The 23,376-nt window shown below is 63.5% G+C and overlaps 2 protein-coding genes across 3 annotated transcripts; both read left to right on the top strand.

The window, feature by feature from the left end:
- Positions 1 to 905: 905 nt before the first annotated feature.
- S1PR4 (sphingosine-1-phosphate receptor 4) lies at positions 906 to 2,082 on the top strand. Its single transcript, XM_069497651.1, has one exon. It carries the CDS (start codon positions 930 to 932, stop codon positions 2,079 to 2,081), a length of 1,152 nt encoding a protein of 383 aa, XP_069353752.1. The 5' UTR covers positions 906 to 929; the 3' UTR covers position 2,082.
- Positions 2,083 to 6,574: 4,492 nt separating this feature from the next.
- On the top strand, positions 6,575 to 23,200 carry NCLN (nicalin). 2 transcript variants are annotated; one of them, XM_069480644.1, is made up of 15 exons: positions 6,575 to 6,852; positions 11,026 to 11,216; positions 11,700 to 11,844; positions 13,449 to 13,543; positions 14,742 to 14,822; positions 16,539 to 16,642; positions 17,793 to 17,881; positions 17,991 to 18,130; positions 18,275 to 18,453; positions 19,644 to 19,731; positions 19,815 to 19,853; positions 19,924 to 20,087; positions 21,195 to 21,248; positions 21,367 to 21,445; positions 21,553 to 23,200. In XM_069480644.1, the coding sequence occupies exons 1-15, from the start codon at positions 6,669 to 6,671 to the stop codon at positions 21,610 to 21,612; spliced, it is 1,692 nt and encodes a 563-aa protein (XP_069336745.1). In that variant the 5' UTR covers positions 6,575 to 6,668; the 3' UTR covers positions 21,613 to 23,200. The 2 variants fall into 2 exon arrangements, with proteins under 2 accessions (XP_069336745.1, XP_069336755.1); XM_069480654.1 differs by having other exon boundaries at positions 19,927 to 20,087.
- Positions 23,201 to 23,376: the final 176 nt, after the last annotated feature.

Genomic DNA, 23,376 nt, shown 5'->3' on the forward strand with positions numbered 1-23,376 from the left:
CTTCTGGTGGGGAAGGGTGGGGGTCCCAGGCGCTGGGGAGTGGGGGGCAGGGATGCCGTGGTGTCACCCACGGGTGATGTTCAGGGCCCAGGAGCCTGACCCCGGGACAGGGTGTGTCCCCCACCAAGACACCAGGACAGGGTGTGTCTCCCCCGCTCAGACCACAGCCATCTCAGGTTGAGTCACCCTGAGCCAGTGTCCCCAGGGTGGTGGGGGTGGGGCGAGCCCCCATTTCTCCCCAGAGAGTGAGGGGCCGCCCTGGGGGTCCAGCAGCTCTGCTCCTGGGAGAGGCAACAGCAGAGCCCAGGAAGGGAGTCCTGGCCCGAGACCCCCACGAGCCCCATCTGGGTGTCCTCCCGTGTGCAGGGCTCTGCCTTAACGGTTTCGCAGTGAGGTGCGGCCACCTCTCCAGGCCTCAGTTTCCCCTTCTGTAGAGGAGCATCTTGCAAGTCAGGCCCGGCCCTGTCGAGGGTGTGCGAGCACTTGAGAAACATTTATGGAGCACCTACTGTGTGCCAGGCACGCTTGGAGCAGCTGGGGAGGCCGCGGTGGAACAGACCCGTCCTGGAGGGGGAAGCTCGAGGGGGCAGGGGCATCGCCAGCCACGTCGGGGTGGCGGGGACAAGTGGGGGCCGTGTCCCCTCAGCGACTGACTGCTCTGGGGCTCCCTCCCCGCTCTGGCTTTCGAGGATCAAGGCCCCGGAAGGGGCAGCAGGGCAGGGGCAGGGGTGGGGGCTGGCAGCAGGGCGGCGCTCCCCAGGGGGCCGGTGGCAGCAGCCGTTGGGATGCCCCTCCCCGCCCTGGGCCTGGCCCCCACCCCGGGGGGTACCTTGAGCATAACAGGAAATTTCAAATAACAGGAAACCGAGGCCAGGCGAGGCAGGCAGCTCCACCCCGCCCGAGGCCTCAGTCTGCCCCTCGGGGAGGCCATGAACGCCACGGGGTCCCCAGTGGCCCCCGAGTCCTGTCAGCACCTGGCGGCCGGTGGCCACAGCCGGCTCATCGTCCTGCACTACAACCACTCGGGCCGGCTGGCGGGGCGCGGGGGCCCCGAGGAGGGCGGCCTGGGGGCCCTGCGCGGGCTGTCGGTGGCCGCCAGCTGCCTGGTGGTGGTGGAGAACCTGCTGGTGCTGGCGGCCATCGTGACCCACATGCGGTCGCGGCGCTGGGTCTACTACTGCCTGGTGAACATCACGCTCAGCGACCTGCTCACGGGCGCGGCCTACCTGGCCAACGTGCTGCTGTCGGGGAGCCGCACCTTCCGCCTGGCGCCCGCGCAGTGGTTCCTGCGGGAGGGCCTGCTCTTCACGGCGCTGGCCGCCTCCACCTTCAGCCTGCTGTTCACCGCCGGGGAGCGCTTCGCCACCATGGTGCGGCCGGTGGCCGAGAGCCGGGCCACCAAGACGGGCCGCGTGTACGGCTTCATCGGCCTGTGCTGGCTGCTGGCCGCGCTGCTGGGGCTGCTGCCGCTGCTGGGCTGGAACTGCGTGTGCGCCTTCGAGCGCTGCTCCAGCCTGCTGCCGCTCTACTCCAAGCGCTACATCCTCTTCTGCCTGGTGGTCTTCGCCTGCGTGCTGGCCGCCATCACCGGCCTGTACGGGGCCATCTTCCGCGTCGTGCAGGCCAACGGGCAGAAGGCCCCGCGCCCGGCCGCCCGCCGCAAGGCCCGCCGGCTGCTCGAGACGGTGCTGCTCATCCTGGCGGCCTTCGTGGTGTGCTGGGGGCCGCTCTTCGGCCTGCTGCTGGCCGACGTCTTCGGCTCCAACGTCTGGGCCCAGGAGTACCTGCGCGGCATGGACTGGATCCTGGCGCTGGCCGTGCTCAACTCCGCCGTCAACCCCGTCATCTACTCCTTCCGCAGCCGCGAGGTGTGTCGCGCCGTGCTCGGCTTCCTCTGCTGCGGGTGTCTCCGGCTGGGCCTGCGGGGCCCCGGGGACTGCCTGGCCAAGGCCACCGAGGCGCACTCGGGAACCTCCACCACCGACAGCTCGCTGCGGCCGCGGGACAGCTTCCGGGGCCGGTCGCTCAGCTTTCGGATGCGGGAGCCGCTGTCCAGCATCTCCAGCGTGCGGAGCCTCTGAGGACGCCGGGGGGTGGGCCCTGGGGTGCAGGGAGCGGGAGCAGAGGACGGCGTGGGCCCCGCGATCCTCCCCCTGCCGCAGCTGCCTGGGCCTGCTGACGCCAGGCGGGTTTCCCCTGGTCACCTTGGATAAGGAGGCCGCCACAGTGGGGGCCGGCGGGTTCACCGTGCCCGGGCTCCTGTGTGATTCCGGAGCAGTCCCAGGCCCTCTCTGGGCCTCGGTGGGGCAGACAGTGGGGTGGATGCCCTGGCAACATTGAAGCTCAATGATGGTGCGAGAAGTCGCAGCCTCTCTCTTGTCCCCGAGTCCTCGGGGGCCTGGCTCGGGGGCGAGGCCGGCAGCGTGCAAGTGTAGGTGTGTCTGTGCGCCAGGGCCGTGGCCATGAGCGAGGAGTGTGTGTGCGGACGGTGAGCAAGCGCGTCTGTGCATTGCAAGGAAGGGGGTGGGGCAGCCGATGGCAGTTGGCACCGGCCTCTTCTCGCTCACTTCCCCTTTGGGAAGGCAGGGCCCTGCCCCAGCTCCGACCTCTGCATCTGTCAGACCCTGTCTGGGGACCGGCAGAGGCGCGGTGGCCTCGCCCTCCTGGCCTAGGGGAGTGTCCGGCAGCTTCCCTGCAGCACTCACTGCCTCGCCCTTCCACATCTGTGAAATGGGCTAATCCGGCTCCTACGCACAAGGTTGCCGGGTCATGCTCGGCGCCGGCCACGGAACCTGATGCCCAGGTGTCCAACAGAACGTCTGGCGATGGTGGAAACGTTCTACGGCTGCACCACGTAGCACGGGAGATGCCAGCCCCACAGGGGTCCGGAGCGACCGAGAACTGAACTCCTAATTGTAGGTTCTATTTAATATGAATTTGTTTACATTTAAGTAGCCCACGGCTCAGTGTTGGTGCTGGTGCCAGTAGGAAGCCCTCTCCCTCCTTCCGGGGCCATGCCAGCCCCTCATCCCCTGCCTCTGTCCTGCCACGTGCCTGGGGGACAGGGGCCTGGGATCCACCCCGCCTGCCACATGGGCACGGGACATCTCTGCTTGAAGCCACTATTTCTCCGCCGCATGATGGTGGGGGGTGCGGTGAGTGGCGAGTATTTATCACACTGTACGATATCTTAGCCACTAGCCACGCAGGGCTGTTTAAAATTCATGAACAGTAAATGAAATTTTAAAATTCAGTTTGTCCGTGTTTTGGTTTGCTAGGGCGCCGAGACAGAGTCCCATGGACTTGGACAACAGGGGGTTACTCATCCTTGGTGTCCTTGGTGCACAGAAGCGTCACCCCGATCTCTGCCCCTGTCCTCAGGTGGCGCTCTCCCTATGTGTGTGTCTGTGCCCACATTCCCCCCATACGTGTAAGGACCCCAGTCATGGGATCAGGGCCCCCCTACTCCAGTATGATGATTCATCTTAACTGTTTCCATCTGCAATGACCCTATTTCCAAATAACCGTCCCAGTCTGAAGTCCTGGGGTGAGGACATGAACATATGGGTTTGAGAGGGGACAGGTTACCCCCTAACCTCGGTTACAAGAGCCACATTTCATGGAGTCGGCAGTGGCTCCCAGCTCCTGCTTTGGACGACGACATAGATGCCACTGTTTCCATCATCGCGGACGGTTCTCTTGGCTGGGACTGGCTCAGTCCCCAGTACTTGTCTGTGTGCACAAGAACTGTACGGTTCTTATGTCTTCTCCATTCCTGTTCTGTGCATCTGCGGCGGCAGCGGGCAGGGTGCGGTCTCGGTGGCATTTCTTGTGAGTGGAGGCTGTGCCAGCCCAAAGCTCTCCGCCCGCCTTCTGGGCCGATATGAGCCGACCCCCTCACCCCGTCTGCCCTGCGAGGTGTCATCATGTGGTTTGCTTTGGCTGAGCTGAACTACTTACAACTCCCTCCCGTCTGGGGATCTTCCCACTGGCCTTTGTTGCCCCCACCAGAGTGGCCTGGTTGGCACGCGTCTTCCCTCATTCTCCACTTGACGGCTGCCTGCTCATTCTGTGTGCTTTAGCGTTGGTGTCACCTCCTCCAGGAAGTCTTCCCTGATTTCTCTTCCTCCCTAGGTCTCCTCCAGAGTCCCACAGTGCCTTTGTGTCCCCCTCTTACAGTTCTGCCTCTGCTGAGTGTGGCTTTCCCTCATTCTTCACTCAACTGCCGCCTGCTCATCCTTTGGGTCTCAGCTATGGTGCCACCTCCTCCAGGAAGTCTCCCCTGATTGCCTCTTCTCCCAAGGCCGCCTCTGGGCTCCCACAGTTGCCTGCGCCTCCTTCATCCCAGTTCTGATCACCCCTGGTCATGGATCCATCTCCTCCTCTGGACTTGGAGCTCTGTGATGGTGGATATTGTATTGTGGCTTTGTCTGGGTAGTGGCTGTGTCCCCAGCACAGTGACCCAGAGCTCTGGGAGAACTGGGCACAGCTGCATTTGAGGCTTCAGAAACCTCTTTCCACTCCTCCTTCTCCACCCCAGCCAGCTCTCCTCCCTGGCAGTGGTGAAACAGTCTCCAGGAATCCTGACTGCTACTTATTGGATAGCCCAGGGGTCAACGGCGACACCCTCACTGGTGTCTGTAACCCACTAGAGCTCCCCAGCTCCCGCGTGCCCAGCTCTCTTGTCTGCAGAATGAGGATATCGACAGCTTCTGTTCTCCGTGATGTTGCAAGGAGTCCATAAGGTGAGGAATGTATACACCCTTGAACTATCATGCGTGCATTTTTAAGTGAACAAAAACTGCAAAGCCTTATGTCTCACTCAGTGCTAGGTGCTGTTCTAATCCCATTTGCATTAACCCATTTAATCCTCACAACAACTCTAGGAGACAGCTACCACCATTAATTCTGTTTTACAGATGGGAACACTGAGACCCAGAGAAGTTAGGTAACTTACCCAAGGTCACACAGCTAGGAAGTGGCAGAGCTGGGATTCAAACCCACGCAGGTAGCTTTTCTTTTCTTTTGTTTTCTTTTTTTTTTTTTTTTTTGAGTCAGGGTTTCCCTGTGGATCCCAGGCTGGTCTCAAACCCCTGGGCTCTAGCGACCCTCCTTCCTCAGCCTCCCAAGTTCAGGAGTATGCCACTGCACCCGGCTTAGATAAGCAGCTTCTTGTTCCCTGATACTTCCTTTCTGATGAATGAATGAATGAACAAATGAATGAATGTCAGTTCCTTCCCTCCTTGGAATACTCAGTCATGCAGAGAGGTGCCGGAGGCACTTTCCAGCAGGAACAGCAAATGCAAAGGCCCTGAGGCTGCGTGAGCTTGGTGCATTCTCATACTGCCAATGCTTATTGAGCACTTACTGTGTGCCTAGCTCTGAATCCGTTCATGTGGATTGACGTAACGAATCCTTACACACCGCTGGTGGGGCAGGGTGTTTCATTATGTATCTTCACAGTTGACAGCTGAGGAACCGGAGGCCCAGAGAGGTGAAGTGACTTTCCCTAAGTCACACAGCTGGGAAATGGAGGACTCAAGCCCATTCTCTTAATTGGCACAAATGCCAGGGCTCACTCGGGACAGAAAGGAGGCCCTGAGTCCTCAGACAACCGTCTGGAGCTGGGGATCTTCACTCCCCAGGGGCCGGACCATTGTCTTCCCATCTGTGCGAGGAGCTGTGAGTTGCTGATGCTCCTGGTGTACCTCCGCCCTGACACCTGCACCCTGAGGGCTGCTACGTGGGGAAATACAATATGGAATGCCCAGAAATTAAATTCCAATTTCCGAGGAACATCGAATACTTTTTTTTAGCATACGTATGCCCCAAATGTGATCAAGGATAAATATAACCGAGGATGCCACCCACCCTGTGTGCAGCCCAGGCTGCGACTACAAGTACCATAACGCACCGTGTCACAGCCTAGCACGACTTTTTATTCATTTTTCATTCATTCATCCCAAAACTGCATAGCCCACCTACAGTGTGCCAGGGCTTGTGCTCGGTGTCGGGGATACATCGATGCACACAGCAGGCAGAAGTCTTCGCCCTCGTGTTACTTAACATCTGCCTCCTTGGGAGTTTTAAGTGATTTTTTTAGTTTTTTCCTCCGAAACTTCTCTCAGGAAGACTACAGCTCCCATGATCCTTTGTATTTGTTCGAGGGGAATACAATTCCCAGGAGACCTAGCGCGCCAGAAGCCACTTCCTATTTCCTTCAGCTCCAACTTCCTTCCAGGTCGCAAGGTTACGTCCTGCTCCCCGCCTTTCATTCTCTTCTCCCCACGCAACCCACACCAAAGACTCAATATGAGAAAATTCTACTGCAGAATAGTTTTTTAAAGCCTCTGTGTTTTGTGACTTGTAGTTTATGTGAAACTTTCGCAGTGTTAGCCAGACAGCCCTTTGCGGGCGGGCCTACAACTCCCCGGGGGCTCCGCGCGCGTGCGCCGAGCGGACTGCAACTCCCATGAGGCAGCGCGGCCGGAGTGGGCTGTCCGTGGCGGTGCCCGCAGGACCCCGGGGCGGGCGCGGGCTGCCCGGCGCGGCGCCCGAAGGACCCCGGCGGCTACCCATGCCGAGGTGAGTCCGCTGGAGCCGCCGCCGCTGCTGCCGCCGCCGTCCGGTTCCCGCTGCCGCCCCGCGCGGCCCCGCCGCCGGCCAGGATGCTGGAGGAAGCGGGCGAGGTGCTGGAGAACATGCTGAAGGCGTCGTGCCTGCCACTCGGCTTCATCGTCTTCCTGCCCGCCGTGCTGCTGCTGGTGGCGCCGCCGCTGCCCGCGGCCGACGCGGCGCACGAGTTCACGGTGTACCGCATGCAGCAGTACGACCTGCAGGGCCAGCCCTACGGTGCGTGCGCCGCCGCGGCCCGGGCCCGGCCCCCGGCCCCCGACCCCCCGACCCCCCGACCCCGGGCTCCCGGCCCCATTCCCCAGGCCCCTCGACCCGCTGTTCCTCGCCCCGGCCCTCGCTCGGGTGTCCTGGACCCCGGCTCTCCCTGCCCGGGGCCCGATGAGTCCCCCGCGCTCGCCTCCGCAGCCCCGGCCCCTGCCACGGAACTCAAGCGCCCCCTGCTCCGGGACCCCCGGGATCCCGCTCTGCTATTCGTAGCCGAGCCAAAGTCGCGCCGCCTCTCTTCGTGTCTCCTTCCTGGGCCCCCTGGGCACTTGCGTCCAACCGGGCCAGTGCCCACTTGCCCTGACTGCCCTCCCCTCACCTCCAGCGCCCAGGACCCCGCCCGGTGCCTAGAGCTCCAACCTTCGGCTTAACCGCATTTGGAGTTAAACGTCCCTGCGCTGGTGTCTGCCACGCTGAGCTACCGACGCTGGGGTCTGGCCAGCCCCACCCCCTCCCGCGGACACTGGGTACCCCGCGCTCTGAGTCCGGTGCCCACACCCGGCCCCTCCGAGCTCGCTCTCTCTGACCACTGCCTCCCAATCAACGCTCCATCTCTTCCTAGGTTCTAGGCTCTCCCTGGTCCCAGCGTGTGAGCCACTTTTTCAGAATCCTGTAGTCGCCTCCCACCTCCCCAGTTCCATCCCCTGGCCTTGGGACTTTTCGGGGAGGGGGGTGCACTCTTGCCCTCCTTGGATGCGTCTCCACCCCCTCCACCTCAGCACCCCCGAGCACATATCATTCTATAGTACGTGCCCTTGTCTCTTCCTGATTTTAGCTGCACCTGCTGTTCCAGAACCTTCTGGTCCTGAGTTTTTTTTCCTTCCAGCCTGGCCCCTCAGGTCCCTGAAGGTCAAGCCTGAGCTCCCCATGAAGGAGCCCCTCTCCACACGTCCCCCAGGCCCCCTCAGTTCTGAGCCCCGGTTCTCTTGGACTAGCTCCTCTTGAAACAGCTCAGGCACAGCCCGAGTCCCTGGGACCCCCAGCCTCTGTCAGCCCCTTGGAGAGCCTGTCTCTGGGGATGTACCCAGACTTCCCCTTGGATCCCATTTCACCCCAAAGTTATGTTGTTTTCATTTAAAGCAGAGGTTGTCAACTCAGGGGACATCTGGTGATGTCTGGGGATGTTTGTGGTTGTCTTGACTGGGGGGAGCTCCTGGCATGGGGTGGGTGGGGGCAGGGACGCTGCCCAGCACCCTGCAGTGCCCAGGACGCCCCTCCCCAGAGAACAATCCAGCCCCAGTGTCCACAGTGTTGGGGGTGGAGGGTAGAGACCCTGGGTCAGAGTGGTGCTCTAACCCTAGGGCCCCTGGCTCTGGAGGGCGGGAGTGGGGGACCAGGAGCCCCTAATGCCATTTGGTGCTGGGGGAAGGGTCTTGACCAGCACTGGTCCATAGCACTCTTTGCCACGCAGACGTGTTTTCTGTCTTCCCCCTCTGACAGGGGAGCCACCAGCCACAGGGGGCTGCTGAGCCTGTGGGACGTGGCCTGTGCCACCGAGGAACATAATTCCTAGTGCCATTTAGTGGTGATAATTTCAAACAGCCACATAGCGGGCAGCTCGATTCCCGGGCTTTCATGGGTTTTCCAGAGGAGCCTGCAGCCTAGCAGGCCCAGCCCCTGGGATTTGAAACAACCCGTTTCTCCAGATCTGTCCGAGTCCTGTTGGTTCCAGCCCCCTGGGGTCACACTCCAGGCTCCCACGTGGCAGCTGGAATGGGTCCCTTCTCTCCCTAGAACCCCCCAGGGAAATGCCGGCAGACCGTGTTGAGCAAACAGCCTTGCTGACTTTCAGAGCTGCCTTGGTTTCCTCGTGGGACTTGTTTCTTCTCTCTTAGCCTCTGCGTTCAACCCCGTCACCTCCGGCCCTTTTCTCTTCCCTCCCTTCTGAGTCCTTTGCCCTGATCCTGGCGTCCCTTCCGCCCTCCTCCCTGGCCCCCAGCGTGCGTCACTCTCACTGAGAAACCCAGAGCCAGCTGCCCTGCACGGGGACTGGTGTGTCCCTGTGTCTGGCCTTCACCCGGCGGTCTGGGAGGACTGTGGGCTCCAGGGAGAGCACAGGGGCCCTCGCCGTTTCTCCTCTGCAGCCGTGAGGCGGAGGTCCAGCTCGCGGTGGTGTGTGGCTGCCCGGCTGGGCCTGCGTCTCCACACTGTGTCCCTGTCGCTGTTCTCCGGCAGCAGCCAAAGACATGGTGGCGTGGGTGGGCTCCCTGCCGAGGATGGGTCCTTGGGAAAGCCCAGGTATGCTGCCTTTGAGGACCGGCCTGCTAAGTCACTCTCGTCACGCTTGCGCAATCTCCCCGTGTCTTCAGCACCCTCTCCGCAGGGCGCCGCAACCGTGACTCGCTGGGGACACCTTTCCCAACTTCCCCTTTGCTCCTGTTGAGAAACTCGGGCCTGAGAGGTGCTCTGTGTTCAGGCAGGTGCCGGGCCTGGTGGGGCCTGGCTCCTCCCAGCAGGTGGACTCTGGCCCTCCTCCGGGAAGTGTGTTCTTGGGCGGGAAGTGTGTTCTTGGGCGTAGCTGGTGTCGCTGGTGTCGGTGTGGTGTCGGGTGGAAATTGTCACACTGCCTGGCTTTCCTGCTGTGTTTAGTGCCTCACTTGTATCCCATCCCAGGGACCCCATGGGGTGGGGACGTTCACACCCCCAAGGGCCCGGCTCTCCAGAGCTCCTTAATCTGACAGCCGTCTGCCTGTTGTAAATAAAGTTTTATTGGCACACGGTGGCAAGGTCGCACTGTGTTGCTGTCCGTCTCTGGCTGCTCTCACACTGAGACAGCAGAGCTGAGTGATCGTGACAGGGCCCGTGAGGCCGGCAAGGTGATGGAAAAGTCTGTCCACCTCTGTCCAGGCCTGGTCCTGCAACGGGGGCCGGCGCCTCCTGCCCCATACCCAGCACCCGCCTCTGTGGGGCCCGCGTGCGCAGCCTTCCTGACGCAGGGCCGAGGGCCGTGTCCACGCTGGCTCACGGACGCCCGCCCTGGCCCTTGCTCTTGGGGGAGACTGGAGCCGCCAAAGGCAGTCGAGCCACCGAAAGCCCCTGTGCCTGGGCCCCGGCGGGTGAGCCAGGGCATGGGGGCAGAGTGACACGGGGCTCGGATGGGGCTGGTCTCCATCCTAGAGGGCGTCCTGGGGGACCTGTGTCCACTTGCTGCTTCCCTCTGTGACCTCACCTCCCCGCTGAGAGCGAGTCCTGAACTCCGGCGAGCGGACACCCAGCCTCTGGCCCAGGGTGCAGTAGGCACCTATGGGTGGCCCCCACCTCCCCACCCCCAGAAGCGGTGACATTTGAGCCACCCCTGGGAGACCAAAGGGACAGGTGGGGCACAGGGGAGGGGCGTCCCCAGCATTCCGAGCCCCAAGGACTTCCTCAAGCTCTCTGCTGCCATCTGCCTGGCAGGCCCCCTGTGGGCAAGTGAGGTCAGACGGGAAGGGGAGCAGAGGCCCGGAGACCCCCACCCAGCGTCCCCACTAGGACGGGTGTCCCTTCCGTCCCTCCCCCCGTGCCCTTCCGGAACCACCACTCCAGCCCGTCAGATGGTCCTTTGGAGCCCGCCCTGTCCTATCTGCCACCTTCCCAGGCAACCCGTTCCTGGAAAGCAGAGACAGGGCCTGGCAGGTGTCCCCGAGTGCGTCACCTGGTCACCTGCGCTGGAGTTCCTCCAGCCCCCACCTTTGGGACAGGACAGGCGGGTCCCCGGGGACCCAGGGCCATGTCTGCATTGTCACTTTTGAGCGCTTCCTGTGTGGAGCTCACCAGAGGCCCCAGGGCCGCGCACCAGGGTTTGCTCGCTGGTTTTCACACGTCAGGTGGGTCTGAGCAGTGTATTATGTGCAGTAGACCCGTTGCTTGCTGTTGACATTTGGGCAATTTGATGTGACAGTCGGAGTTCCCAGCTTTCTGGGCGGCCACCCGCATCCCGGGCCATACCGAGAGCGCTAGCGGCTCCTTTTGCGGAGCTCTGTGCCCTCGGGGCCTTTCTGAGGCCTCTCGTGGTGGGTGGGGCTGGAGGCGGCTCGGCTGGGACCCCAGCTGTGTGTGCAGGTTTCTAAGATGGTCGGGCACGGAAGGGGGCTGCGCAGGTCCTGGCCTGGTGCCCGCTGAGAGACAAACCCCCTTCTCCCACAGGCACGCGGAATGCGGTGCTCAACACAGAGGCGCGCACCATGGACGCGGATGTGCTGAGCCGCCGCTGCGTCCTCATGCGGCTGCTGGACTTCTCCTACGAGCAGTACCAAAAGGCGCTGCGGCAGTCGGCAGGCGCCGTGGTCATCATCCTGCCGCGGGCCGTGGCGGCCGTGCCCCAGGACGTCGTCCGGGTGAGTGCCGGGCCCTCCCTGCCCACGTGCTCAGGGTTGGATTTGGAGTCAGCTGTTTGACTTTGGGCAGGTCGCCTCACCTCTCTGGGCCCTTTAGAAAGTGAGATGTTGTTCCTCTCCATTGACAGTCCTGCCCTGGGGGCAGATTCGTCTCCAGAGAACACCGGGCACCGTCTGGAGAAATTTGAGGAGGGGGAGCTCCTGGCATGGGTAGGTGGGGGCAGGGACGGCCCCACCGCAGAGAATAACCCAGCCCAGTGTCCACAGTGCCCGGGGAGATCCTGCCTCGAAAGAACAGGATCTGGTAGGATCCCACAAGAGCCCCGAGTGGAGGTGCTTTTGCAGATGAGAAGGAGTTGGGGAGGGGGCAGCTCACGCCACTGACTGAGCCACCTGCCTTCCCTCTAGGGCCAGCCACTGGCCCCGCCGATCTGCTTTCCCTGCCCAGGCTAGCAGCCCCCTAAACGTGTGTCTCCCCCACAGCAATTCATGGAGATCGAGCCTGAGATGTTGGCCATGGAGACCGTCGTCCCCGTGTACTTTGCCGTGGAGGACGAGGCCCTGCTCTCCATCTACGAGCAGACCCAGGCCGCCTCTGCCTCCCAGGGCTCCGCCTCTGCCGCCGAAGGTGGGCTCTCGGCCGCAGGGAGGGGGCCGAGGGTGTGGGGGGGGCCTCCCTGTCCCAGGGTTGTGGTCACCCTGTGCCGTCTCCACACGCAGAGCCAGTGTGTGGTGTCCTGTTGTGTAGTTAACGGTGGAGATTACTGGGCCCCGCCGTGGACTTGCGTCACTACCACCTGGGGCCGGGACCCAGGACCCTGTACTTTGCAGCCCTCTGTCCCCCACCAGGCCACTGGTTCCTGTGCACACGGAGGTTTGGGACCACTTGCTTAGAGGGAGGCATTTCCCACCCCAGCTGCTCACGGCTCGTGGGAAACAGCGGCGGGAGTTCGGTTCTCTGCCTGCCGAGTAAATCCTCAGTGTCACCTGGCTTTAGAACGTCAGCTGGACCAGCAACATTCTTCTCAGGGAAGAGGGACAAACATTTTTCTGCACCAGTGACCAGGGGACCTGGCGAGGAGCTCTGCGGTGTGACCTGTCGAGGGGGAGGCGGGGGCGGGTGTGCTGTTTCGAGGGAGCAGAGGGGCCTGCCCGCGCCGTGTCCACCTACGGACACAGCAGGCGTGAGGAGGAAGCAGATACCCAGGGTCAGCGAGGACGGGCCGGGGCAGGGGGTTTGTCCCACGGATAAACCCGCACGGCTCCTCAGGGAAGCGGTTTGGCAATATGTGTTGGAGCTGTAAGAAAAAGTTCCTTCCTCATGGCCAAATTATTGGCCATCTCTAGATCAGGAACTTTGGCCCAGGGGCCGCCTGTTATTATAAATAAAGTTTTGTTGGCACAGGGCCATGTCCATTCATTTGTGCATGGTCTGTGGGGCTTTTCCTGCCACAGTAGCAAAGTTACGTCCCTGAGCCTGTGACAGACCATCTGTCCCGCAAAACTGAAAGTATTAACTCTCCGGCCCTTTCCAGAAAAAGCTGCCAACCCCCGGTCTCATAGTCTTGACAGTGGCATTTTACGTGGCAATAGAAGAGCGAATTCTTGGAAAGCCCCAGATACCAGTTAGAGCAGCAGGAGGGAGGCATCTCGGCCATGGTGGAGTGTCACGCGGCGTTGGAAATGCTGAGGGGGAGTGCAGTGGCGTGGGGAAGGGCTCCTCTTACACCACTTAGAGGAAAAAACGAACTGTGAAGTCACACGTTACTGGTCATGATTGCTTTTGACTTTTTTGTTTTGAAATACATTAAGATCCACAAAACTTGTATTAAGAGAGTTCCCGGGGGACAGGCTTCCCCCAGCGACAGTGTCTTCTGTGCCTACGGTGGATCACTGTGTTTTTAAAATGCTTAAGGAACAGAAGCGCAGGTTGGACGAGGCTGAACTCTCTGGCGTTTGAGGGTGGCCTCTGCCGTACGTGAAAAGTGGGGGGCTCCTATTTAGTGCCCAAGAGTAAAAGGAGAAACGTCACAGCAGAACGTTCGGGGTGGACATGTGGCTCATGTTCGGTGAAGGCTGCCTTGGAACGCGCATGGGCGTTGGTGGCACCCATGCTCGTGTGGCCCAGTCCCGCACCCGCCACCTCGCCCTGCCCAGGCCCCGCGTCCTGGGTGCTGGGGGCGGGGGTCTGGCTCTGGCGCCCGGCTCGACTGACCCCGCCCTCCTCCCCAGTGCTGCTGCACACGGCCACCGCCAACGGCTTCCAGATGGTCACCAGCGGGGTCCAGAGCAAGGCCGTGAGCGACTGGCTGATCACCAGCGTGGAGGTGAGTGCCCCTGCCACTCCCCGCCACCCCCTGCCGCTCCCCGCCACCCCCTGCTGACCCCAGCCCAGCCAGGCCGCCTCCCTCTCGCCCGGGCACCTGGCTGCACACCGCCGGTCCCGCTAGACGGAGCCTCTGCGAGGGCACCGGATCAGCACCCGCCTTGCGGGAAACCTGCCCGGACTCCTCACAGTGGCCCGGCCCACTGTCCCCCTATTTCCCCGCTGTCAGGAGCTCAGGCCGGGTGTGCGAGTGGCCGGTTGAAGCCACTCGCCGCAGGTGAGGGCTTGAGCCTGCCAGGCTCACTGCGGGCTGTGAGCAGGAGCCCTGCCCCGGAGAGCCGGCTCCCCGAGCTGACTCCCCCAGAGTGGCCTACCTGTCGGGGGCTCTCACCTGTCGGGGCTCCAATGTGGGGGTCGTCCCCCCGTGGCGAGGACAGAAGGTTCCTGCAGTTTTGTGGTCCCAGGGCTGGGGTGAGGGCTCAGTAGCTCGGAGCGTAACCGGGTGGGTGGGAGCGTCAGGGTGGGGATGTGTCTTCAGGGCCCTTCGTCCCCCAGGAGAAGGCCTTGGCAGGGGCGCCGGGAGAGGACCCCGGCCTCAGATAAAGAGGTGGAGGAGGAAGGACCCCGGCTAGGTAGGGCTGAGACCTTGACCCTGGCTCCCCCAGAGGCTGCAGCGGGTTCCACGGGGGGCCGGCGTGGGCAGGCAGCTCCCCCAGGGCCTGCCAGGTGCCACTTTTGTAGCTGCCCGGGGTTGGGCCTGAGAAATCCCACACAGGTCTTCAACCAGGAGCCACTGTGCTCACCTGGCACCTGGGCTCCTGTGGGTCCCCGTCCTCAGGGACTCACACTGGGTTGTGCCAGGCCACTCGGCCACCCCGCAGGCAGGGGAGTTGCCTGATGTCTTTGCACCCCAGGACCCGGCACACACCTGAGGTCATGCGTCACCACCGCGTCTGTGGGCGCTGGTCCTGGATCCCTTCCTGTTCTGGCACCATTCTCTTAAAGTTATCAGCCTCGTGGACCGGAGTAGGGGTGGGGTCCCCCTCTCGGGGCTCTGCCTCACCCCCGGATCAGAGGCAGATGCGTTGTGGGTATTGGTGCTGAGGAAGATGCTAGAACTAGGGTCAAACAGGCCCCATGCTGTGGTCACGCCCTGCCCCGGGGGCAGCCTAGGCCACCCACAGGCTGTCTCTCCACAGGGCCGGCTGACAGGGCTGGGCGGAGAGGACCTTCCCACCATCGTCATCGTCGCCCACTACGACGCTTTCGGAGTAGCCCCGGTACGTACAGTACATGAGTCCCCCGAGCCCACCCCTCGGGGACTGGACTCAGCTCAGCCCAGTCCAGGGGCAGCACGTCCGTCAGGGGACGGCGGGCGGGGTCCGAGCAGTTCACCCACCCTGATGTCCATGTGCATTCGAGCCCCGGCAGGACCCCGCAGCGCCGTCATTGTGTCTCTGAGCTCGCGGGTCTCTCAGGTCCCAGGGCACGTAGGTGGCTGCGCCAGGAATTGAGACCAGGTCCCCAACACCCCCCCCCCCCCCCCCCCCCCCGGCTCAGCACATGGTTTCATGACAGCAAAGGGACCAGGCAGAGTCAGCAAAGGGAAAAGGTGTGGGGTGGGGCGGGGAGACCAGGCCCAGCTTCCAGAACCCTCTCCCCAGGGAGTCACGCAGGATGCGCTCGACCCCAGCAGCGAATGACGGCACCTGTGGGGTGTCGTCCCCAGGGAAGCTTGCAAGGACCCGGCGCCCAGGTGTCCGTGCGGACTGGTCACGCACCTGTCCCCACCCCTGCCGCCTGGCCCGTGCCGGGATGCCAGGAGTCCAGACTCAGAGGCCGGCAGGGCGGGTGCGGACCGCGGTGTTTACAGGGGCAGTTTAGGCCCAGCCGCCCGCGAAGCCGGCGAGGTGGGGCCGTCCAGGTTCCCAGATACCCGAGAGCAGCCTCGCCGGCACCTTCCCCTGCGCTGCGGCTCTGTCCTGCTCTGTGCCAGGCACGGCGGGGTCGGGGCTGCACCAGAATGAGAATCACTGGCTGCTACCGCCATGGGGACGTCCTGCTGTGAACAAAGTGGCCGGAACACCAGGGCGCTGGGCGCTGGGCGCTGGGCGGCGGGTGGGGCTGCCACTTGGCCGAGCCGCTGACTGCGCCGTGGCCGCCCCAGGGGGCTGAGGCCCCATCCCTGAGAACGCTGAGTCCCGCTGGGCCCGTTCGGGGTAGAACCGGGCTCAGTCTCTGCCTTCCTGAAAAGGAGCCGTTTTGATATTTTTGTCCCCATCATCTCTCATGTCAAGTTTTTTTAGATTTATTATTTGAGATATTCACCTAACGTAAAATTCAGTGTTTTTAGTCCATCCCCAGAGTAGTGCAGCTGTCGCTGCTGTCTGTTCCAGAGCTTCACCCCAAGATGAGGCGGCCCCGTTAGCCTCACCCCAGCCCCTCCCCAGCGAATCCACTCCCGTCTCTGGCTTTGCTTGACGTCCCCGTAGACAGTGCCGGTGCCGTGTGGCCTTCTGGGTCTGGCTGAAGTGGGACCTTGTCCCCGAGCTTCAGTGCCACCGCCGGACCCCTGTACGCACTGTGACCTGGGACAGTCCCCAGCCATCGCAGCAGCTGAGATTTTTTCTCTCCCTAAGAATCAGCTGTGCCCCTTTGAGAAAGTTGCTTTAGAACAAGAACAAGACAAGTTCGGGCAGGGGAGGCCGGGGTCAGACTGTGCCCGCCCCCCGCAGTGGAGGCGCAAGGGTGGGAGAGCTGGCCCCGAGGGAGGGGACACCGTGCAAGGCTGGGGCTGGGCGAACACGGCGCCTGGTGAACAAATCCACCAGCTGGGCCCTTGGCTCTGGCCCCGGTGCGGCTTGTCACTGGCTCAGGGGAGCACTATGGGGATCGAGAGGCCTGGGCTCTGCTGGGCCCTGCAGACGGGGGACACTGTCAGCCGGTTCTGAGCAGAGTGAGGGGCAGCCAGGGTGACCGTGGTCTCTGCCCTGCAGTGGCTGTCGCTGGGCGCGGACTCCAACGGGAGCGGTATCTCCGTGCTGCTGGAGCTGGCGCGCCTCTTCTCCAGGCTCTACACCTACAAGCGCACCCACGCGGCGTGAGTGCCGGCGGGCGGGGGATTCTGACCCCGGGGGTGGGCGTCCGGTCTGTCCAGGGCTCCCGGGTGCCGGGCAGCCGCCGCGCCCTCCCAGCTCCACCTCCTGGGAGCCCCACTGCGAGTCCCGGGACCCCGCTGGGAGGGTTTTCAGCCACGAGAACAGAGACAGGGTCTCCCCCAGGCACTGCAACCCTGGGGCTGGATCGTTCTCTGGGGTGGGGCGTCCTGGGCACTGTAGGTGCTGAGCGGTGTCCCTGCCCCTACCCAGGAGCACCCATCCATCCAGGCGGCCAAAAATGTCTCCCATGGGTGAGGCCCCCAGGATTCAGGGATTCCACTGACGCCCAAGAGACTCTGTGTCCCACGGTCCCCTGCCCTGCTGAGGTCCTAGGAGGCTGCAGACGTTTAAATCCACACCTGAGTGGGGAGGGACAGAGGAGGGGAGTCCCAGGGGCAGGGAGTCCCCTGGTCTGTGCCGTCTGCCCCACCAGGGTTTACTTGGTGTCCACTGTGAGCAGGGCTTAGACTCAGTTTGTTTCTAAATAATGTATCGTTCCCCTCCCTCGGCTGGTGGGACCCTCGTCCCTAGAGGCTGTGGATGAGAAAGCACCTATTTTACCACTTGTTAAGAACGGACTTGGTCCCCTGCCCCACCTTCATCTCCTCTGAACTTGGGCGTGACTACCGGTACTGGGCAGTCACTTTGTGACCGTGAGGAGGATGCCAAGAAAAATCCCAGCCGGGGTGGCCCTGACTTCTCTGGGCTCTGAGCTGAGGCCGGTGCCGCCCTGTCTCTGAGGGGCAGGTGTCCATCTGTGTTCATGCCTGGTTCACCCAGGGCTGATCCTGTCCCCAAGGGATGCTGAGTGACGTCTGGAGGCACTTTCGTTTGTTCTTTCTAGGGGAGCTCCTGGCATGGGCTGGGTGGAGGCAGGGACGCTGCTCAGCACCTGCAGTGCCCAGGACGGCCCCACAAAGAAAGATCCTGCCCAGTGTCCGCAGTGCCTGGCGGGGAGCCCCTGCCCCAGGGGTGGTCATGATCTCATACTTCCGCGGAGACCTTATCCCCGCCCCTCCTTGGGCCCACGACCTGGCCCGTCCCCACCCAGGGTGCTCGCCTGTCACAGCCAACCCGGTCCTCCCCTGCCAGGTACAACCTCCTGTTCTTTGCCTCTGGAGGGGGCAAGTTCAACTACCAGGGGACCAAACGCTGGCTGGAAGACAACCTGGACCACACAGGTGCGAGGTCGCCCGGGTCGGGGTGTGGGGGTCGGGGGCGGCACAGAGGGCCGGGGCCTCCCTGGTCCCCCGGCCCCCTCCCCAGCGCTCAGTGTCTGGCTCCCTGCAGACTCCAGCCTGCTCCAGGACAATGTGGCCTTCGTCCTGTGCCTGGACACGGTGGGCCGCGGGAACAGCCTGCACCTGCACGTGTCGAAGCCGCCGCGCGAGGGCACCCTGCAGCACGCCTTCCTGCGGGAGCTGGAGACGGTGGGTGCCGGGCGGGCAGGCTCCTCCTCACTGCCCACACCGGGGGGGCATGTGGGCAGTGGGCCCGTGGGCCCGGGCGGGGCCGGCTCCGCAGGAACTTGGGGAGCTCAGCTGGGACCCGCCCCTGACGCGCTGGGGCCACAGGTGGCCGCGCACCAGTTCCCCGAGGTGCGCTTCTCCATGGTGCACAAGAAGATCAACCTGGCGGAGGATGTGCTGGCCTGGGAGCACGAGCGCTTCGCCATCCGCCGGCTGCCGGCCTTCACCCTGTCCCACCTGCAGAGCCACCGCGACGGCCAGCGCAGCAGCATCATGGACGTGCGGTGAGACCGGCGCTGCCTTCCAGAACTGCCCTCCCGGGTGTCGGGGGTGGGGGGAGCAGTAGGTCATGACTCCAGGGGGCCACAGGGAAGGGAACAGACCCCCGAGGGCAGCAGGGGAGGGGCCAGTGCGTGGCTGTGGCGGGAAGCAGGGCCGCGCAGTTTTCAACCCTTGCTTGGGACAGAGAAGACGAAGTGTGTGGCCTGGGTCACAGCCCCCACGTGGGACGCCCAGGTCCCGTCACCTGTTGAATTAGGAGCAGGAAGCTCTTGCCACCCTCCTGCTGTGCCTGCACCATGCATGGTGTGCCAGGCGAGCCCCATCGGGGCAGGGACGGTGCCGTCCAGCCTGCGGGAGGCCCAGGGAGGTGCCCCTTGTGACCAGCTGGGGCCCTCGCCGAGGGGTGTCTTTCGGAACAGAGCCCCACAGCCCGGGGGCTGGGGCAGCAGGAATCTCTTCCCCATGTCCTGGAGGCCGGAATCTGGGGTCAGGTTGAGGGCAGGGCCGGCTCCCTCCAGCGGCTCGTGGGGAGGCTCGTGGGGAGGCTCCTTCCTGCCTCTTCCAGCCCCTGGGGGCTCCAGGCGTCCTTGGCTTGTGGCCGCATTGCTCCAGCCTCTGCCTCCGTCTCCACGTGGCCTCTTCCCCCGTGTCTCTGTGTCCGAGTTTCCCTCTTGTGAGGACACCAGCCATTGGATCGGCCCCCAACTCCTGCACAATCCCATTTCAACTAATTATGTCTGAAAAGACACTATTTCCAGAGAAGCCCCTGTTGGGAGATTCTCGGTTAATGTGAATCTGGGGGGCCACCATTCACCCCACTATCCCACGATGAGTTTGCCCCCGACAGCCCTGGGAGGCGGGTGCCGGTCACCCCCAGTTCCAGATGAGAAAACAGGTCCAGGTGGCGCAGTCACGTGGGAAGGCCAGGGTGGGAGCGCGCGGCTCGCACTGGGCTGGCTTCCGCGAGCTCGGTGGCTGGCCCAGCGGGGGCCGGGACATCCCTGTTAGGAGGGGCGGCGAGGACCCCCCTTTTAAAGAGGACTCGGGTGTGGAGAGGGCCCGCCCCTGCCCAGGAAGGCCGTCGCTGTTCTCATTTTTACCGTCTTCAGAGATTTTCATTTTCATTCTTCGCTTTTTGATGATTGTAAATGATTCCAATTCCAAGATGTTCTTTTTATCTTAAACCTCGAAGGTCCCGGGTGGATTCTAAAACCCTGACCCGCAACACGAGGATCATCGCGGAGGCCCTGACGCGTGTCATCTACAACCTGACGGAGAAGGTGAGCCCTCTGCCGCCAAGCGCCAGTCCTGCCCGCCGGGCGCCCCGGACTCAGGGCACGTCCCCTCCTCTCTCCCTCTGCAGGGGACCCCCCCGGACATGCCGGTGTTCACGGAGCAGATGGTAAGGGGCGCGAGGGGCCTGGGCGGGCGGGGGGGGGCCGGGCCTGTGACCGAGGCCGCCGTCCCTGCAGCAGATCCAGCAGGAGCAGCTGGACTCCGTCATGGACTGGCTGACCAACCAGCCCCGGGCGGCCCAGCTGGTGGACAAGGACAGCACGTTCCTGAGCACGCTGGAGCACTACCTGAGCCGCTACCTGAAGGACGTGCGGCAGCACCACGTGAAGGCGGACAAGCGGTGAGCGTGGCGGGCGGGGCCGCCCCGTCAGTGTGGGGCTCACGCACGGCTGGGCTCCCGGGCCGGGGGCATCGCCTCCACTGGGACCGCGACTTCCAGAATCTTCTGCTCACCCCCCGCCCTGCCCCAGAGAGTGCCAGAGGGAGCAAGTGAAAGTACAGGATGAAAGCCGGCAACCCCAGCTGCTCAGGAGGCTGAGGCAGGAGGATCGCCTGAGCCCAGGAGTGGGAGGCTGCAGTGAGCTGTGATGATGCCACTGCACTCCAGCCTGGGGACAGAGCAGGGCTTTGTCTCTAAAAAAATAAATACATAATGAAAATAATAAAAAAAAAAAATAGGAAGAAAAAGAGAACCGTGAGTGGAAAGTACAGGGCTCTCAGTTAGTCAGGTCTCGGGAGGAGCGGTCGGTATGTCCGGGCAGTGCTTGGACACGCTCCTCCTCGGGCGTGTGGTCTCCTGCTGTGCACACGCAGTGGATGTTCCGTGTGCTGTGTGGCGGCCCCAGACCCCCCCACGTTCTGCGGTTCTTTCACACTCTGGGCCTTTGGGTGACTCTGACCCCATAGTCCCCTGAATGTGGCTCAGTGCGGCCCCCTGGGTTTTGCCTTTTTTGTGTTGGAGGCCCTGAGCTCCTCCCCAGTTGGGCCAAGCGCACACCTCAAGGCCTCATGGTAGGAGACATGCCTGAGGTGCCCAGTGCCTGTGCGGGCTCCACACCTACTGTGGGTATGCACAGCTGTCCCGGGAGACAGGAGAAGAAACCGAGGCTCAGAGTGGACCACATCTGTGGAGCCAGGGTGTCTCAGTCCCAGGCTGTGGTTACCGTTGCTCTCTGGACATGCTTCCCAGACCTGTGAAATTCGTTCAGCCACCCTATTTTATTGTGAAAGAGTATATTTTAACACCCAGAAAAAGAGTGGGGAGGATGTGACCTAAGAGTAATTGCTGTCCTTCCCCACAAGGGACAGTTGGCAGCGGGGCTGGCGGGAGCTCCGGGTGGCCCCGGGGCTGCTGGCCTGTTCGTCACGGTTTCTGAGAAGGGGCTGTGAGGATGTGCCCGAGCCAGGGTGGCTCAGGCGAGTCCCTGAGGACATGCTCTCTCCCCAGGGACCCGGAGTTCGTCTTCTACGACCAGCTGAAGCAGGTGATGAATGCGTACAGGTGAGTGAGCCCCTCACCCTGGCTCCAGCGCAGGGGACACCGGCCCACAGGTGTCCAGGGGCAGCGAGGCAGCACCTGGGCCCTGCCGGCCGGCCACGAGGTCCCCATCTTCCCCCAGGGTCAAGCCGGCCATCTTTGACCTGCTCCTGGCCGTGTGCATTGGCGCCTACCTCGGGATGGCCTACACGGCCGTGCAGGTGAGTGGCAGCCCAGCCCCATTCCCAGCCTAGACGCAGGTGTCGCCGCTGCCCGCCCTCGGCTGGGCTCAGTCCTGCCGCACCCTCACCCCGCCCCACCCCTGCAGCACTTCAGCCTCCTCTACAAGACAGTTCAGAGGCTGCTCGTGAAGGCCAAGACACAGTGACGCCCCCGCAGCCCCCGCCTGTCTGCCTGCGCCCTCCTCGCCACTCCCTGCCCGCCGGCCACGCACGAGTGAGTGGACACTCTCCGCTGCCTCCGCCGCCCCGGCGGGACAGGGGCCCACGTCCCCCTCGCCGGCGAAACACAATTACAGAGGTCCTCCGCGTTGCTCTGTAGGACTGGGGGGTCTTTCTTTTTGTTTTGTCTTTGAACTTCCTTGGAGGAGAACTTGCTCAATGTCCCGGGGCCAGGCCACGGACTTGGGGACCAGCCGCGGAGGAGCCCCCAGCCCCGGAGCCGGGCTTCGCTCCGTGTGAGCAAACGTGCACCACTGCAGAGGACACGCCGGACACGCCCCGCCCGCCCACAGCCTCCGCTGTCCCTCCTGCCACGGCAACGACATGGGGGTGGCCCCGGACCTGCCCTCCCTGGCTCTGCACGCGCGCCGGTGACCCGGTGGCTTGGACGCAGCTGTTTGTCTCTCGGCCCTCTGGTCCGAGGGGCGGCACCAGCCTCTGGGTTCCCGGATTCCGGCCGCGCTCCCCGCACCCCGGCCTCCCGCTTCTCCAGCCACGACCTCGGGGTCTGACCACAGGCGAGTGTGGTGGTGACGGTTGTGGAGCCTGTCCCTGCCTGCCGGCCGCATGCCTGTCCTGTGAGGCGCCCGTGGCTGCACCCAGGCTGTGTCCTCCGCACCCCGTGTGGGGCTCCCAGCTGCCTGCCCTGTTCCCGGCGTGTCCTGGGCCCTCCACGCTTGCCCGTGACCACCGGCCAGCCGGCCTGCCCTGGGGATGGGGCACTGGGAGTGCCGGGGACTCAGGCGGCCCCCCGGGGAGAGAGGCGGCTCCTGCCCCCTCCCCGGACTGGCTCCCTGCCTTGGGCCTGGGTCTCCTGTCCCTGGAGAGGAGGATGCGTTCTAGGGGAGCTGGCGCCTCCGTGAGATCCTTGTGGCCCCCTGGGAGCCGTTGACTGAGCCCTTAACCCTTCAAACCAGGCACCAGGGCGGGCGTGAGCCCCTCCAGGGGGTCGGGGAGGGAGGCCGGAACTGACCTCAGGGAGACCAAGGTGTGTCTGTTCTTTAGCAATATAATCTGTGATGTGTTTGCCAAGGAGGCTCCGGGGGCTGCAGAGGAGCGGAGGGGTCCCGCGGGGGTCCCGCCGGCTGCCCGCTGAGTGTTTGAGCCTAGGGGCCCGGGCCGGCCCATCAGAGCCGGGGAGTCTGCCGGGTGGGGCCTGGGGCTCTGTGGCTTCGGCCACCAGTTCCTTGGCCCAGCACCGTAGGGGACCTGTGGCTCGAAGGGGCGAAAGGACGGCCCTCCACCCCGTCCACCGTGCCAGGCGCCCGCCTCCCCCAGAAACTGCTCACTGGGCCCCGTCAGCCCCGCTCACCGCTGGCACGTGCGCCCTGCGCCAGACACTGATTCAGGCCGCCGCCTCCATGTCACCGGGGACGGACGGGATGCACTCGAGTGCCACCGGGGGGCCTCTGTCTGGGTGTCACTGAGCCGCCCGGGCAGGTGATCGGGCCATCCGAGCTCAGGCTGTTGTGGGACGGCAGCCAGCCAGTGAGAAAATAAAGCCATATTGAATGATCGTCACTACGGCCCTGGCTGGGCCCTAGGACTCGGTCGTGCTGACTGGAGTGGGGTGGCGGGGAGGGGCCTGAGCCGCGAAGTGGGGTAACAGGTGCGCTCACTTCCTGGGGCCGCCACGGGACGAAGCCCCACGAACCAGGCAGGTTCAAACAACAAAGACCCTCGAGTGGTCC

Source organism: Eulemur rufifrons, chromosome 2, assembly GCF_041146395.1.
Source record: "Eulemur rufifrons isolate Redbay chromosome 2, OSU_ERuf_1, whole genome shotgun sequence".
Taxonomy (NCBI): Eukaryota; Metazoa; Chordata; class Mammalia; order Primates; family Lemuridae; genus Eulemur; species Eulemur rufifrons.

Excerpts from the sequence above, each read along its gene's own strand:
- S1PR4 (XM_069497651.1), top strand. The coding sequence starts at position 930 with ATGAACGCCACGGGGTCCCCAGTGGCCCCCGAGTCCTGTCAGCACCTG.
- NCLN (XM_069480644.1), top strand. The coding sequence starts at position 6,669 with ATGCTGGAGGAAGCGGGCGAGGTGCTGGAGAACATGCTGAAGGCGTCG. Across the intron at positions 14,823-16,538 it reads ACGCTTTCGGAGTAGCCCCG|TGGCTGTCGCTGGGCGCGGA; the intron begins GTACGTACAGTA and ends TCTGCCCTGCAG. Across the intron at positions 21,249-21,366 it reads CAGGTGATGAATGCGTACAG|GGTCAAGCCGGCCATCTTTG; the intron begins GTGAGTGAGCCC and ends ATCTTCCCCCAG.